At 39.7% G+C, this 15,872-nt stretch overlaps 1 protein-coding gene across 1 annotated transcript in view; it reads left to right on the forward strand.

Annotated features, from left to right (window-relative positions):
* Positions 1 to 14,356, forward strand: part of LOC128382854 (cadherin-6-like) — a 35,105-nt gene extending 20,749 nt beyond the window's left edge. The window contains exons 5-11 of the mRNA XM_053342850.1: positions 298 to 485; positions 5,136 to 5,389; positions 9,822 to 9,958; positions 10,708 to 10,829; positions 12,132 to 12,249; positions 12,512 to 12,763; positions 13,842 to 14,356. Coding sequence (XP_053198825.1) covers positions 298 to 485; positions 5,136 to 5,389; positions 9,822 to 9,958; positions 10,708 to 10,829; positions 12,132 to 12,249; positions 12,512 to 12,763; positions 13,842 to 14,344 — 1,574 coding nt within the window. The 3' untranslated portion in view covers positions 14,345 to 14,356. The remainder of the gene's footprint in view (positions 1 to 297; positions 486 to 5,135; positions 5,390 to 9,821; positions 9,959 to 10,707; positions 10,830 to 12,131; positions 12,250 to 12,511; positions 12,764 to 13,841) is intronic.
* The last annotated feature ends 1,516 nt before the right edge of the window (positions 14,357 to 15,872 follow it).

The raw sequence follows: 15,872 nt of genomic DNA on the forward strand, positions 1-15,872 counted from the left end.
CATATTCTTGTAGATTATGAAAATCTTAAAAGCTGTGATTCATCTTGTAAATGAATTGCATCTTTTAGAGGAAAAAAATAGAAATGGACAGGGAAAAGAAATAGCAACCATGACCTCTGTTGCCATGGCCCAGCTCACACACTCAATCTCTGACTCACTTACACTCCTGAGCTTTTCCGTCTCCAGCTAGTTCTTTCTTTCCTTTACAGAACATCTTGACATTGTCGCCCTGATTGACCAATTCTTCTTTTTATGTGACCACCAAAATCACAGAGATAACATTCTTCCTCTCTTTAGCTCTCTACGAGTTCAGGGTGCCCGAGACCAACGAGCTGGGGTCTGTGGTGGGAGTGATCCGGGCCATGGACGCAGACATTGAAGAGAATGCGGAGATGGACTACAGGATCACTGGGAGCGACGGTCCCAGCATGTTTGATATCAGCACCAATCGGAGCACTCAGGACGGCGTCATCATGCTGAGGAAGGTCAGAGACTCTCTATGAGGGGTGATGTGGGGGCTGGATGAGCAATGGACGTAATTTCCACTGGGAATGGTGACGGTGGAGACATGTCACCCTCACCTTTTAAAAATCCCATTGTTAGGAAACAGACACTCACACTATTGTACTTTCAGTTTGATTAAGCAGCAAGGAAAATGCAGCTATGCCTTTTCTATTCTTATTCCACTGTCATGCCAACAAGAAGCATCACAGCAAAATAAAGTGCTTTCAAACTGCCCCTCATTTTTGCCCGTCATGCTGCCGTAACTCTCTGAGGTCACTAGGGTCTGGCTGATTGTATAAAAATACACTAGGACTGAGCAACAAACAAAGATAAGACAGCAAATGACAGTGCCCCTTTACTATAGTAAATACGCAAATATGGTACCTAAAATATCATTATATAAAGTACATTTAACAAAAGCAGCAGAATGTATTATTCATTTCTTAGATTGATGTCAATGTATTGATGTAATTAATCTTTTATTTAAGGACTAAATGTTCATCAATTGTATGAGCATGGAGAAAAACTGAAATTCAAATACAGAATAGTGGTTATACCTTAAAAAAAATACAAGTAGCATTTAAAGTGGGTGAGTATAATATTTGTAAAACCCTCAAAATTAATTAGAGATTGAAATTTCAAAGCTCTTTGTAAGTCATTCCATTTGTGAAAAGCATATTATTTAAAATCAGTTTTTCCAAGTTGTGTTTGAACACAGAGCACAGATCTAGTTAAAATATCCTCTGACCTAACACAATGAGAGCACAGATAGCGAGGCAGTCTGTGCAGCAGAGCTTTATGGATAAATAATGTACAGTGCAACTCCATTTTGTGGGAGTGAAGAATCCATCACTTGTGAATAAATAAATGCAGGAAATTGCATAACCCTTGACTTTAGTTTGTCTCCACCAAACCTACACCCTTCTGAGCATCAGTCTTTAGTTTGCCAAACAGGAAGACACAACACAATGAACCACAGTCAGTAAACAAAAAAAGCAAAAGAAACTTTATTTCTGTACACTCTGACACCGAGAGGATGGACAGTAATTATTAGATCTCAACTTACACTTGCCCACACTCCATGTTCATGTGTTTTGAGTGAGATTAATTCTTCCTCTCAGCTGAGAGAAAGCAGAAACATGGATGCTCAGTATGGATCGCAGCCTTCAGCAGTGTGTTGTGGTGTGTTTCTGATGTATTCAACAGAATCTGGCAGTTGCCTTATCAAGCGCCCTCTCTGCAGCCTTCGATCGATCGCTTCCATCATGCCATCATTAAGTGGAAGATGACATAATTGCCTTTTGTAGCTGCGGCAGTGCTGTAGTGGATGTGGTGTGCGGGCAGAGTGTGTGTGGGGAGTGAGCATGCCCTAATTCTGAACCTACTAATTAAATGGGCTTGTCAAGTGGGAGTGTGTCCCATCTCTGCTTGTACCGGTCCTTCAAAGCCACATATTCCTCCCGTTGACGTGCAGTCCCCCCCTCCGCCTCAACACGAAACGGTGAAAATCAATGACTCATATTATGTTATTATTCATGGCTTCAGAAAATACCGCGTTCCATCTGGATTTTTCAAGCTTTCATTGGCTGTTTCCAACGATCACGGACCCCGGCATCCTTTCATATGTACAATAGGCAACCTGCAAGGAAGCTCACTATGATTCAGCTGCTCCTGCTCAGTGCTGGGCGCACATTCATTAAAATACACCACTGCCCAATTATTTCTATCAATAACGGGGATACCTTCAGTGGCTACAACTTCAAAAAAAGTTGAGAGAAAGAACATAAAAGCAGAAACATGCTGCCAACAAGGGCACCGCAAGTAGGGGGTTCGAGGGGCCATTGCACCCCCTCCACTTTATCCTCCTCCCACATTCTTTTAAAGTCGCAAATCACTGTATCCTCAAAAAAGCCTCTACATTGCTACAGTTACGGTAAAAAGATGTTTCAATCATTCCTGTCCACTGTAAGGCATTAAGTAAAAAGAAGCAGGCAAACGTAGAACAGGAAGAATATTAACATTTTAATCCAATCAAAGAGGACATTGTCACACAATTGAAATGCATACATTGTAAATTGCAGCCAATAAACTTGTTTCAATGCTGTGTTACATGAAGTCTGCTTTAGCTGTTAACTTAGCTCGCTGTAACTAACCTCAGCTATCATTATTGCAAACAGACTGCCTGCTTCTGCAAATGTGTCAAAAGTCAAATACAGTCAAACAAAACTTAACTTCAGCGTTAATCATGTCACATCCCCGATGTCTGAGTCAACACGCACGTTTTGAAAGTTCATCTGAATCGCTACTCGTTCATGTCAAAATTCAAGTGAATTGGTTAATTCATGATATTGCATTGAAATGACAGGTCCAAAGCATTCCCTCTTTGAACGAAGGCAATCAAGTTTATTTAGGTTGTCCATGAATTGTAGGTTGGTAGAGCGGTGTACAGTAGAGGCAGGATTATAGGGGATCATACATGAAAAATAACAAAGCTGCCTCCATTTAAACTAAAATTGGGTAAAATGAAAACCTGTATAGCAACAGAAAAACTGCAGTATAAATACAGTGTAGTCTTATTTACTGTGAAGAAAAGACCATAAAACAAAGCCAACTGTGAATTTAAAAAAAACATTTTTTTTTATTAAATCTTTAGGGGTGTCCAATACCCACTTGTAGTTTAACTAGCTACACTTATATCTTTATGAGTGTTACCCATTCAATGTGAAATAAATATCTAAAGCATTAACCTTGAAGTAGTGTCTGTATGTTATATTTAGTTTAAATATTTTTTCCCTTTAATTAAAAGATTTCATTTTAGAAATGTGTACAACCTTGATTAAATTTCAAAAAGCTGATGTTTTTTTTCATCATTCAGCCAAATGAAACATCACACTAAAGTCTTACCCTTGGCTCCAAACTCCAAATTCTCTCTGTTGCTTTGACACTAATCTGATATACTGATCTCCTCATTTAACCTAAAAAACAACAAACAAACCAAATGAACCGATGTTACCCAGCGAACACCCGCAGACAGCTTTGATTGATTGTCTCATTGAGCTGCAGAGCGTGGCAGGCATCAGGAAAATAAGTTGTAAAACACATATATCCAAGAAGGTGATTGAAAGAGAAGAAGAAGGAGGAGGTGGAATGTAACAAAGTACAATCCTATGGCCTAAGTTACAAGTTACTTATCAGTTTTTTTTTGTTTTTGAAACTAGTTGTTCCCATATTTTTTAGCTTTTGGCCCCTTAGAAAAAAACCTGTGTATTTGTTGCTCATGTTTGTTAACAGTTACCCTAAAGAGACATTTAATAACTGTTTGAGGCCTAAAGAGGTAAAACCTTCCAATATTTAACAAAATTCAATGATAAAAGGAAAGTCCTGAAATATTCATCAGGCAGAACTGTTTCCTTTCCTGCTTGCTACACACTTATGCAGTGACTCATCAGTATTGATAATATACTTATGTTAAATTTATTCAATATGAGTCACAGCCTGAATGTATGAGTACTTTTTACTTTAGTACTTACATTTAGCTGCTAATACTGATATACTTTTACTGAAGTAGGATTCTTCATGTGCATAGTATGTGTACTATATGAAGCAAGGCGTTAGTTCATGCAGGGTACGGAAGTCATACACCCCAGCTGTAATCAGCTGACAGCCACTGATTGAATCAGCACACTTTATCAGTCACACACCAATCACAGCCATTCTCACCACAAGGTGGTCCATTTTAAATATTACTCCCATCTACACTGTTCTAGCTTAACCATTGCTCACATTGCTGCTGGCAAAGCTTGCCTACACCTTCTGGTTCAGGGTCAGGGTCATCGTGGCTCTAGGGTCAATCTACAACTCATGTCTTACTTTTGGCCCAAGGGGGTCTTGCATTGCACTCCCTGTTTTTAGCTCAGCATGTTGCTGGCTAATCCAGGGAGCATCTTAGAGTGGAACCTTCAATGCCAAATAAACTGTATCACCATTTGTTACAATAAATGGTTTAATCTATGACAAGAGTGTTCCTGACTGAATAAGCATTAATACTCAATTAGTTCAACACTCAGTATTAGAAGGAAATGAATGGAAAATGGAAAACAGTTTCTAGAAACATGCAATATTTGCCACATTTATAAACTTCGAACCTCATTGGACTGAAAATCCTCATAAGAAATGTGTTTTTCTTGTTGTCACGACATGTTTTCCAGCAGAAATGCCACATCAGTCACATTATTCAATGTGTGGCAGCAGTTAGAGAAAGGCCTTTGCATGTCCAAAACAGTGCAGGCCTGATCTGTGCAGCAGCCCGTGTTTGTCCATCAACAGTCTTGTTAGTGTCCTTGAACATGCTCATTAGAAGACGCTCTGGAAAAAGATTGTCAGTTTAATGAATAAAATCCCAATCTGACCTGAAATTAAATGTGGCAGGATGCTTTGAATGGAGATTAGTTTTCCCAGAATCAACAGTTGAACATGTTGCTGCATACAAATGAATGTTTAAAAGTAAATATTGCTACTATTACGAACAGAGCCAAACAGAAAGTCAGAGTAAAAGTCACATTTAAGAAAACAGAGAAGCATGTTAAGTTACAGCGCAGCTTCTTCATACATGTTCCCTCTCTGTCTTCCAGCCTCTGGACTATGAGCGGAAGCAGCAGTACACTCTGCGGGTTCAGGTGGAAAATGTCCACATCAACCCACGCTTCTTCTCCATGGGCCCCTTCAGGGACGAGGCCGTCATCAAGATCACCGTGGAGGACGTGGACGAGCCGCCGGTGTTCGAGCGTGGCAGCTACGTCATGGAGGTCAAAGAAGATGCAGCCAGGAACACTATCATTGGCTCCGTCAGTGCGTCTGATCCTGACATCAAACACAGTCCTGTCAGGTACTGAGCCCCAATACATCTCAACTGCCCAGTTATTAAATATCACATACAGCACAGATTTAAGTTTAATTACAGTGCCTGTATTGCGTTATATAGTCTTTTTTAAACTATTAATTTATTAGAATACCTGCCTTAGACATCAGAGAGCCACATGCACCAGCCAAGACAGCTAAATACCAAACATTGTGATCTTTGGAAGTAATTCACACACAAATAATCTTTGATTTTAGATGCTGTAATGACAGAATCAATAAATTAATTTGATAAAATGGTGAAATGACACCTACATACATATAAACATAATTTAACTTTGATGTGATGTTCAGTTTTAAGATATGACTTTTTCATGTCTTAAACCACAACTGTATAAATTCATAGACCGCCAATTTAAAAGATCTTCTACCCTTCTACATTGTACGCACAGTATGAAATGTGGTTATAATAAAACTCTATTATAAAATTTTAGAGGGAAGGTTCTGTAATAAAATGTTCTTAAGGTTCACTGACTTGCTTTCTCTGGAACGTTCAGCTGTATCTAATAGTAATGAAAAAGGCTGTGGAATATGGCTGACAGCTCCAGAAAGAAATAGTTTGTAACCATGTTTTTAGAATATTTAATCATAGATGTTGAAAGAGTGGTTATGCTTCTTAATCACTTACCTTTGTTAGTAAAGTTACAGAAAAATGTTACCTTTTGACCAGTGGTTTATGCATTTGTACATTTGTATAACCTATTACATTTGTTACTCAAGTAATATATGTATAAATATATATATATATATATATGTATATATATATATATATATATATATATATATGTGTAAACTATTTAAATATTAACTTTCATATGAAAGTGGAGCTTTGTCTTTAGTTTTTATTGGAAATATGACATAAACACAACTTTGAAATGCATTACGTGACCTTGGCATTGTTCTGTTAGAAATACCAAATTCTGCCAATCTGCAACACTGAAAAACATGACTAAAGTTCACTTACACAACTTAGTTCTTAGAGATACAAAATTATGCAAGTATTTTATTAAATGGGAGTAATGGCAGTGAGGTGTGAGGCTGCACTTCGGCTCAGTCTGAAAGACTTTTTCATTTTTATGGTGCACTAAGGGAGTTGGCTCTCAAGGTTGAAGTTCCACCACTTTATTGCAGGTGTCAAATATGATATCATTCTCTTTTATCACCCATCATCAATGAGGTAGCTACCCCGTGGCATTTAAAGCTGCACAGTGGAAGAGGAGGGCCCGGAAAGCCCGGGGGCTGCCTGGCATGAGGAAGACTCTGAGATGGTTATCTTTATTAGCTTGTACTGCTCGCCACGACACACGCAGACACGTGCACATTTAAACATGAAAACATGCACACATAGAAGTTAGTAAGCAATGTTGAGCATGACAAGGATTTAGCTGATTTAGCAGGACCATAACGACCTATTTCACATCATAGGTTAGCTAATCACTCAATGTCAAGATGGAAGTTCACCTGATATCCGAGTCAGTCGAAACCTGAATGCAAGACAATATTCAAGCCACTAGTCTGAAAACGTTTCTCTTTTCACGTTTTCAATATATTTATTCATTTTGCAGTCACAAGTCTATCCTAAAGTTGCCCTGCTGCTGGCGTGATGGGCCAGCATATTTTAAGCTGTTAACTCTTAGAGAATTTTATTAATCCCAGTTTCAATTAAGCATTTTACTGCTGCAGTCGTCTAAATGATGCTTTGGGTCTTCAGCTTGCCAAGGGCGCTTTATATTTTGGTGTGAAAAATAAAACTTTCTAGAGATTTAATTGTGTTCAAAATATAATTTATCCTCAGGTTTAGACATTCATGCAGCTATAATCAATATTTAAATACTTAAAAAAGTATCAAAAGACAGTATGTAATGTATGTAATGTAGGTTTGAAGTGATGAACCTACAGAGAATTATCACACTCTGCAGCTCCCCTCAACTTTTTAGAGCTTTAAAGAAACTTTTGGCTCATTGTTTAGCTGTCCACTCTCAGCGCTATTAAGTGTTATTTTCAACAGAAAACTTAATGTACACTTCCTGTTGAGCACCAAACAACAGCCACAGTCAGCTGTAGACTAGCTGGTGAACATAGTGGAGCATTTAGCCTCTATAGAGACAGATTTTTCTCTCAGGAGTTGGTAGAAAGCAAAAACAAAGCAGAATAAAAAAACTTACATTCACAAGGTGGACAGAAAAAGGACTCCAAATGAATGATAATGTCACTCCACAACTGCTGGATTTATAAAAATCACCAACAAGATCAACATTTTACACGAAAAGTGACAATATGTCATTTGTGTTCAAAACTTGTTTCTGCTGCCCCCAAGTGGCCAAAAAGTTTAGTGCAGGTGTAAAATCTGTAACATGCTCAGAAAATTTGAATATTTGAACATGTGTGTTCCATGAAAAATGGCAAAGTGATAATGATCATGTATTATGATCAAAAGCTCCAAAATAGCTGCCAAATGAAACTTGGTATGGAGGTGAGGTGTTTTGTCAACTTGGGGCTAAATTAGTTTTATTAGCCCTCATAAAACTGCTTTCAACAGCGTTTTAATGACCATATAATTAAATTCTCTTAAAACAACACTTGTAAGTAACCTACACGTCTTAGAAAACTTTTATCTACAATGAAGTCACGTCAAACTAGATGTCTTTTGACCTGCAAATCCCAAATCAATACTTACACAGACTCTTGTTCTTGAAGAATGTCTTTAGAAAATGCTGTGGCAGGCTGGCCGGTCATGTCGTCTCTGTAGAGGGGAAAGAGGAAATATGTCCCAACCCGCTGATCACTAACATTTCTGTAACCCTCCATGTCCTTCTGCCTGGCCTCCCATCCAGCCAGCTGCCTGCCTGCTGAGAGCAGCACTTTGGATGCTCGGTCAGGACGAGGAGCAGTTATCTCTCTGTCATTAATCAGAGGAAGGGTTCGGCCCAGCCAGCTGAATTATTGGAAATATTAGAAAAGCAATTAGTAAAGCCCACGGCCGACGCAGATTTAACGAGGTTAGAGTTACTGTCTGACCGGTGAGGTGGTGGAGAAGCAGGCGGAGATTAGGAGGGAGTGTTTAGATAAAGACACTAAAATGGTTGATGCAGGCGAAGCAGCAGCAAGGGGGTGGAGAAGGAGAGGTGGAGCTGGGGAGGGAGGATCTGCGTAGAGAGAGAGAGAGAGAGAGAGGAGTAGTGCAGCGGTGCATTGAGAGCCCCGGTTCATAGTCTCCCCTCGGGGGTCTCCTTTCTCTTACGCTAGCCCTCCTGATGCCTGCTACTCCATTAATCACACTGATGTATCACAGTAGTCTAGGAAGCAGAGAAAAACAACACGACTGAATAACCTGTTGGCTTGTGTAAGTCTGTGTGTGTTTGAGTGGGACTGCAAACACTTAAATCCATCAATTCTTAGTTTCAAAGAAGACTGTAACACACAATTGTTAAAAGGTTCAACTCTCAAAAAATCACACAAAAGAAAATCATAGTTTTACAATTATCTCCGGTTGTGGCTAACCATACATTGTGTTTTTCTTTCTGAAAGATATCTGTCTCTTAGACTTCTGCTGCCAGTCCAATGGAGATGAAAAAAAACCTCAAAAGCAACTTGTCCTTCTAGAAACAATTTCCTAGCAAGTCTGGATAACCTGCACACCTCATTGTCAACAGTTTTTACACAAAGTACTTTATACAAAATAAATAGTCTTTAAAACCTGTTGACATGTAGGTCTGTGGATTACCCAGAGTTACCAAGACGTTGTTTTGTGTAGTTGAGTTTTCAAAAAGTTTGTTTTTTCATATTTTCTGCAGCCTCATTGTGTGGGTACGTAACCATGAAGCAATCTGCTCGGTTAGATAACAAAAAGGGTAATTGAGAAAAAAATGTTATTTTATTATTTTATTTTATTTATGACCCTTTAAAGCAACAACGTGATTCTGAGAATGTTTGGAATTTTTTGAGTTGCGTTTATTGAGTCCTTTACTTTGTTTCATTCAGGCTGATAAAAAAAAAAAACTCTTCAACAACGCTGGTGTTTCTTCTGAGGGCAAACTGCTGCATGGATAAATGAAAAAAAAAGTAATCTTTTTCTTAATGTATTCCTTGTGTGGTGTGAATAACAAAGAAAGGAAATAATGTCACAGAGCGCAGACAAGTCTATCATGTTTTGACAAAGTTGCAGCAACTGAAATTAGACATGTTTTGAATACCTCCCACCCGCTGAAACCTTGCTAATCATGCTGAATAACAATTTAACCAAAAACTCACCTGCAAATGTGAACACTTCACACCTGAGAAGCTCTGTAAATTTGACTTTACCCTGTTTCCTTCACTCAGGAAACAAAACACACCACCACACACACAGCCTGTGGAGTGTACACTTTTAGAAGCTGTTTCCTCTGTGTGGTTTTTTGCAGGTACTCTATTGATCGGCGCACAGACATGGACAGAGTGTTCAACATCCATGCCGGCAACGGGTCAGTGTTCATCCTCAGGGAGCTGGACAGAGAAGAGAACGCCTGGCACAACATCTCCGTCATCGCCTCTGAGTTCAGTAAGTGCAGCAGCAGCGGCAGGATGAGAAGCAGACATTTCTGTTCCTCCTCTTCTGCCAGCCAAATTGGATTTTTGGGATTGATACTAACCTCTAAATGTTGTTTGCTGAAGTGAAAAAAAAGAGGGTTTTGAAGAGTACTAGAGGCAGCTGCAGCCAGTTCACCCAGTGTTGGCTGGTAGCTGATGTTTGCTCATCTACACCTGTTTTAATTTGCTGTTAATGGTGTTAGCTGTTATTGCAAACTCATATTTAACCAGTTTTCTTTGTGAATTCACAGTAATATACTCTTTCACTGCACTGATTTCATCAATGCAACAATAAACAGCCATACCATACTCACCGCTCTGTCGGTCTGAGAGTCTGTTTTTAACAGAAAGTGTTAAATTCATTTCACTTGCTTCTACTTTTCTGTTTTGTTTTGTTTCTTTCTTGTTAGGGGTGAAGGTTTAAAATGTGTTGCGCCATAAATATGAAACATTTATAATGTAATTCCTACCACCTACCACCTCCCACGTTTTTGTTTTACCTGACCATTGTTTGAATAGCAACTTTTACTTGACAATTTAATCCTGATTTGCTTCGAACTTATTGTTCAGAATCATGTCACTATCTTAATCACACAATTCTTGCATGGAAACCGGCAAAATCCACTCACACACACACTGCACATGTACTATGTTTGATATGCACAGTCTTAAAAAAGAATATTAGTGTGAATTTACTGTGTCTACCTCTGTGTTTCTTAGACAATCCGCGACATACCAGCCGTGTGCCGGTTTACATCCGAGTCCTGGACGTCAACGACAACGCTCCGACATTTGCTACCAATTACGAGACGTTCGTGTGTGAGAACGCGAAGGCTAATCAGGTTGGTATGACCAAACACAAAGCCGTAGTCATGGTTTCATCTCGACTCCCTATTAGTATTATGTATACGCGTCCAGTAAAGCATGTAATTAGCAGACCACAGAGGGAGTTTGTAAATCTGTGCTTTGAGCTAGTACGAGTGCTAGATGGATGTGGTATTACTTACTTATTAAACACATCTAGGGAGCAATTTATTTTGCATTTAGCTTCTTCACATCTTAGGTTGATAAATACATTTTTAGAGCAATTTTATCCCCAAAATAAGTCTTAAAGGTGCAGTGTGCAGGACTTAGTGGCATCTAGTGTTGAGGTTGAAGATTACCCCTACCCTTCCACTTCCGAGCATGTGGAGGAGCCTACGCTCGCCACCAAACTCACTAAAAACGTGAAAATGCCACCTCAAGAATGTTTGGTTTGTACCTCCTGGGCTACCATAGAAACATGCCTGGCTTCTTGGAAGAGGACCCAATGTAGATATAAGTCTCATTCTAAGATAACAAAAAACCTATTTTCAAATATCATATTCCATTACTGCCAAATTCGCCCTACTAGATGCCACTAAAAACAGGAAACAGCTGCATAGTTTACTTTTGAATCCCATTTTCTTTAAAACTTGAAACACGACATTTGAGTCTTGCAACATTGTCCTCTCTGTCGTACTGCTGCCATTTCTCCCAAGTTGACCAACATGTGTTCTGCACTGTTGACACAAAGTGTATGTTATATGGTAGATATCAGAAGTACTGGTTGGTATTTAGTGCTGGATGCTTTTTTGTATATTTGCATGCATCTTAAAAGCATTTTAAATGTTTACTGTCGGGGAAACTGAGGGTTATTACTTTGTAGCTCATCATTTGTCTTTATGAACTCCCCAGAGAGCAAACTATCCATTTAACCACAATACTGTGTACAGCTGGGTAATTTAGCAAAGCAGCTCATGTTAACATTAACATGTACAACCAGATGCACTGTTGATATCTTTAATTAAATGTTTTACAGCATATATACTCAAGAATAGACATTTGCTTGATTGTTTATATCTACAGTATATAAACTGGATTAAAAAAAAATAAAAATCTGTTAACTGAAAATCTAATTGGTTATAATGATAGACAGATTGTACATAGAATAGAATATTTTATCCGTATTGCTCACTCCTATTTTAAGTTTAAATATAACTCACTGTTAAACATCAGCATGTCTTCTTAACTCCAATTTACATGATTAGAATCAGCTTATAGCAGTTGTTGAGTTGTGCACCTTCACTTTGCGTGCTACGTCACTTGTCTTTTCCTTGTTTCAGAGGATACAAACCGTTAGCGCCACGGATCCTGACGAGCCACTCGGAGGACATCGGTTCTTCTTCAGTCTTGCACAGGAGGCTGCTGGGAAGGCTAACTTCTCTGTTCGTGATAACAAAGGTAATAAAGCTAGTGTTTGTGGTGATCACATTCACTTAAATCTTCATTCCCATGAGGCACAACATTCTGTTGTTGAGCTTCCAACACATCCAGTGATGTACTGTTCGTGTTGTGATCTATTGATACTCTGCAATTTTTCATTTCACAGCACTTAAAGCACATTCAAAGACCAAATCAAATTTTGGAAAAAGTTTATTGAGCGATTCATCCAAGTTTATCGACTGCTGCATCTAGTAGTAACTGGATATTCTGTTGTGTTCAGACAATACAGCCTGGATCCTGACACGGAGGAACAGCTACAACAGCCTACAGAAGAGCATCTACCATGTGCCTGTGGTCATTTCTGATGGAGAGTTCCCTATGCAAAGCAGCACCAGCACACTGACCATCAGAGTCTGCACCTGCGACCGTGAGGGAAACATGAAGCTGTGCAACGCAGAGGCTCTGACTGCAAGGGCGGGACTCAGCACGGGAGCCTTAGTGGCTATCTTGCTTTGTGTCATCATTCTGCTCAGTGAGTACTGGCCCCAAAAAGAAATACAATTTAAGAAAAGCACTAATAATTTAATCAAACAAAATTGTATTTATTTTTTGACCCTAACTGTTAATCTTTTAAGTCTGCTCTAAACATGGCAGCTTGCCACTTGCAGGTGTTAAAGAGGCAATTTTGTATTTCACTCCTTAATTTGATTCATTACTTCCTGTGGGTGGATGATTCTGCCAGTGACCACAGCTGATGTGTTAATTTGATTTGAACAGCAAAGCAGCAAACACCTACAGCATCTCAGCTCAGGGCACAGAACACTGTGCTTTAGAAAAGGCAAGACAGGTGCATTTTAATGTAAAACTGCTGCTCGGTGCAGCTTTGAGCAGTGATTTAGCTGTTAGTGTTGCAGCTGTTTTAGCTTTGGGAACACTATTACTACCTGTCCTTTGAGTCTTAACACAGTGCAGATGTTTCAGGGGTCGTATTCTTGCCTCACATATGGTTGGGTTCCTGCAGATATAACAAACTTTTTGACTTCAGTCATAAAAATATTCAAGCATCTCCAGTATAAAACAGAAATGGTTCAGGGGAATTTATCCTATGTGAAAGTTAATGTTAATTACTGCAGACTGACAAAAAAAATCAGGTTAAAAACATACAACAGCACTGACTTGAGGCCCTTTGAGTTTTCTAAAGCACCTTTTATTTTTTTTGCAATAACCATATTGTCAATGACCTGCCCATGACTGATGTCTAACTTAACCCAAAAAAGACCCGGTCAGCTTCAAATCCATCCATCAAATGCTACACAAGTTGTGTTTCTAGTGCACAGTGTACTTTGCCGTGTTCTTAAACTGCATCCCTTTGTGATCTTAAACAGCAGTGGCCCTGAGGAAGGAGAAATACATATTGCATCCTTGTGGTTGCTGAGTCTTTTCTACAAAGTCAGACAAAGTCCCAGAACATCAGTGAACACTCATGCAACATCAGCAATTCCCAAAAGACAGTCGCTGGCCTACAGAACAAGGAGAGAGAGAGCAGAGAAACAACAGCAAAAGTCACCAAACTCTGTTATTTGTTCTCTTTGTCTGTGTTCTCCCTGCAGTGATCGTGGTGCTGTTTGCTGCCCTGAGGAGACAGAGGAAGAAGGAGCCTCTGATCATCTCCAAAGAGGATGTCAGAGACAACGTTGTCAGCTACAACGATGAAGGGGGTGGAGAGGAGGACACTCAGGCTTTTGATATCGGTACACTGCGCAACCCAGAGGCCATTGAAGAGAGCAAGCAAAGAAGGGACATTGTCCCTGAAACCTTCTACCCTCCGGTGCGACGGCCAGTGCTTCCCCCCACCCGGGACAATAACGGGGACGTGAGGGACTTCATCAACCAGAGGCTCCAGGACAACGACAGCGACCCCACAGCGCCGCCTTATGACTCCCTGGCCACCTACGCCTACGAGGGCAACGGCTCGGTAGCGGAGTCCCTCAGCTCACTCGAGTCGGTGACCACCGAGGGCGACCAGGACTACAACTACCTGAGCGAGTGGGGACCCAGGTTTAAGAAACTGGCGGACATGTATGGGGGTGACGACAGCGACAGGGATTCCTAACGAGAGCCTGACACACAGACGAGGATAGAGTTCGAAACACACTTTAAAAAACTTTTGGGCAGTTCTGGTGCATGTATGGCGAAGAAAAATGGCGAAAGAACAGAGAAACGGGCACTGTTTGTCCCGAGTGCTCTTTCACCGCCATTGATCACCATTCAGTTGTCCCTCCGGTGACCAGACGTAGGCTTTGTGTGTCCAGTCAGTGTTAGTTGCGTTTTTGCGAGGGGCACAGTGAAAAGAAACTTTGTGTCAAGACTTTTTTTTTTGTGTGTGTGTATGGGGTGTACATGAGGCCCAAATATATCTATACTGATATTTTTTGTTTTGTTTTTCCAAAGCTGCCTGTGATGGACACGTTCAACAAGCAGTTTTGTAAACCAACAGATATGCCTATGTATTTTTCAGTGTTTCTGGGACAAAAACATGCTGCATATTGTGAGTTCTATCTTAGCTTGTGTACGTACGGTTATATGATACAATACGCTGTACAGTTGTTTTGTTTTTCTAGGGATTTCTATCATCCAAATGATCCCCCGTGTCAGCGATGGCTGCCTCACATTAACCACTTATCCACAGTTATGCTTAAGATGTTAGTGCCAAGAGATTTTGGCATTGTCATTCCTAATGAGAAATCTCTTAACAGATTGGATGTGAGAGGAATACGACATAAAACTTTTATGTCAGTTGTAGCACGTTGCAGTCCACAAGTGGCTAATATTCATAAAGGTTTGTGGTGACGGACTGTGGGATTTAAGGCCACAACAAACACCCGCAAACACACCATCCTGTCATTTTTGCAGTATCTGATTTTCATCTCTACACAGCTTTGAGCATTCACTGTGAGGTGAGCCGAAATACCAAATATTTCCTTATTGAGCTGAATGTCATCAGAACCATTTTCTCTGTGGCTGAAAATGAAGTACACGGGATAGTGTTATTTTCTATGTGACGTTGATTAAAAAAGAAAAAGAAAAAAAAAACACAAATCTAATGTGCACCAGGCTCAGTTAGAGGAAAATACTGGTCTTGTTGGACTTTTTTGCTCATCTCAATTTCTCTCCATCATTTCAGAGACGTGAAAACGTTTCACACTGTACAGCATCCTGGAAGATCAGTAAGTCAAAGTCCCATTAACTCATGGTGCTGAGAGGATGAGGCTGAGCTTGAAACTATGGCATCAAATTAGATTAGATGACACATTGAGTGGACAGTTACCATTAAAATTCATTGTGCAATTTTATTTTCCTCTTTTAAATGGCTCATTTAATCAGATCAGGTAATGAAGAAAAACAGGAGTGAATTCCCTCAATCAACAGCATTTAAGTTGATGTACCAAGAGGGAATAATAATATTTCGATTAGACTTTCTAGAAAAGTGACTCGTGCTGTAACCTGAGACTGTTTCTGCCTAACATTCATGTGACAAAAGCGTCAAATCCATTTTGTGTATAAAAAGAGTTGCCTTCAATTATAAAAAGGAAATATACGCAGTAGAAAAAGGCCTATAGACTCTTGGTTTTGAGGTCCTT

Source organism: Scomber japonicus, chromosome 21 (genome assembly GCF_027409825.1).
Source record: "Scomber japonicus isolate fScoJap1 chromosome 21, fScoJap1.pri, whole genome shotgun sequence".
NCBI lineage: Eukaryota > Metazoa > Chordata > Actinopteri > Scombriformes > Scombridae > Scomber > Scomber japonicus.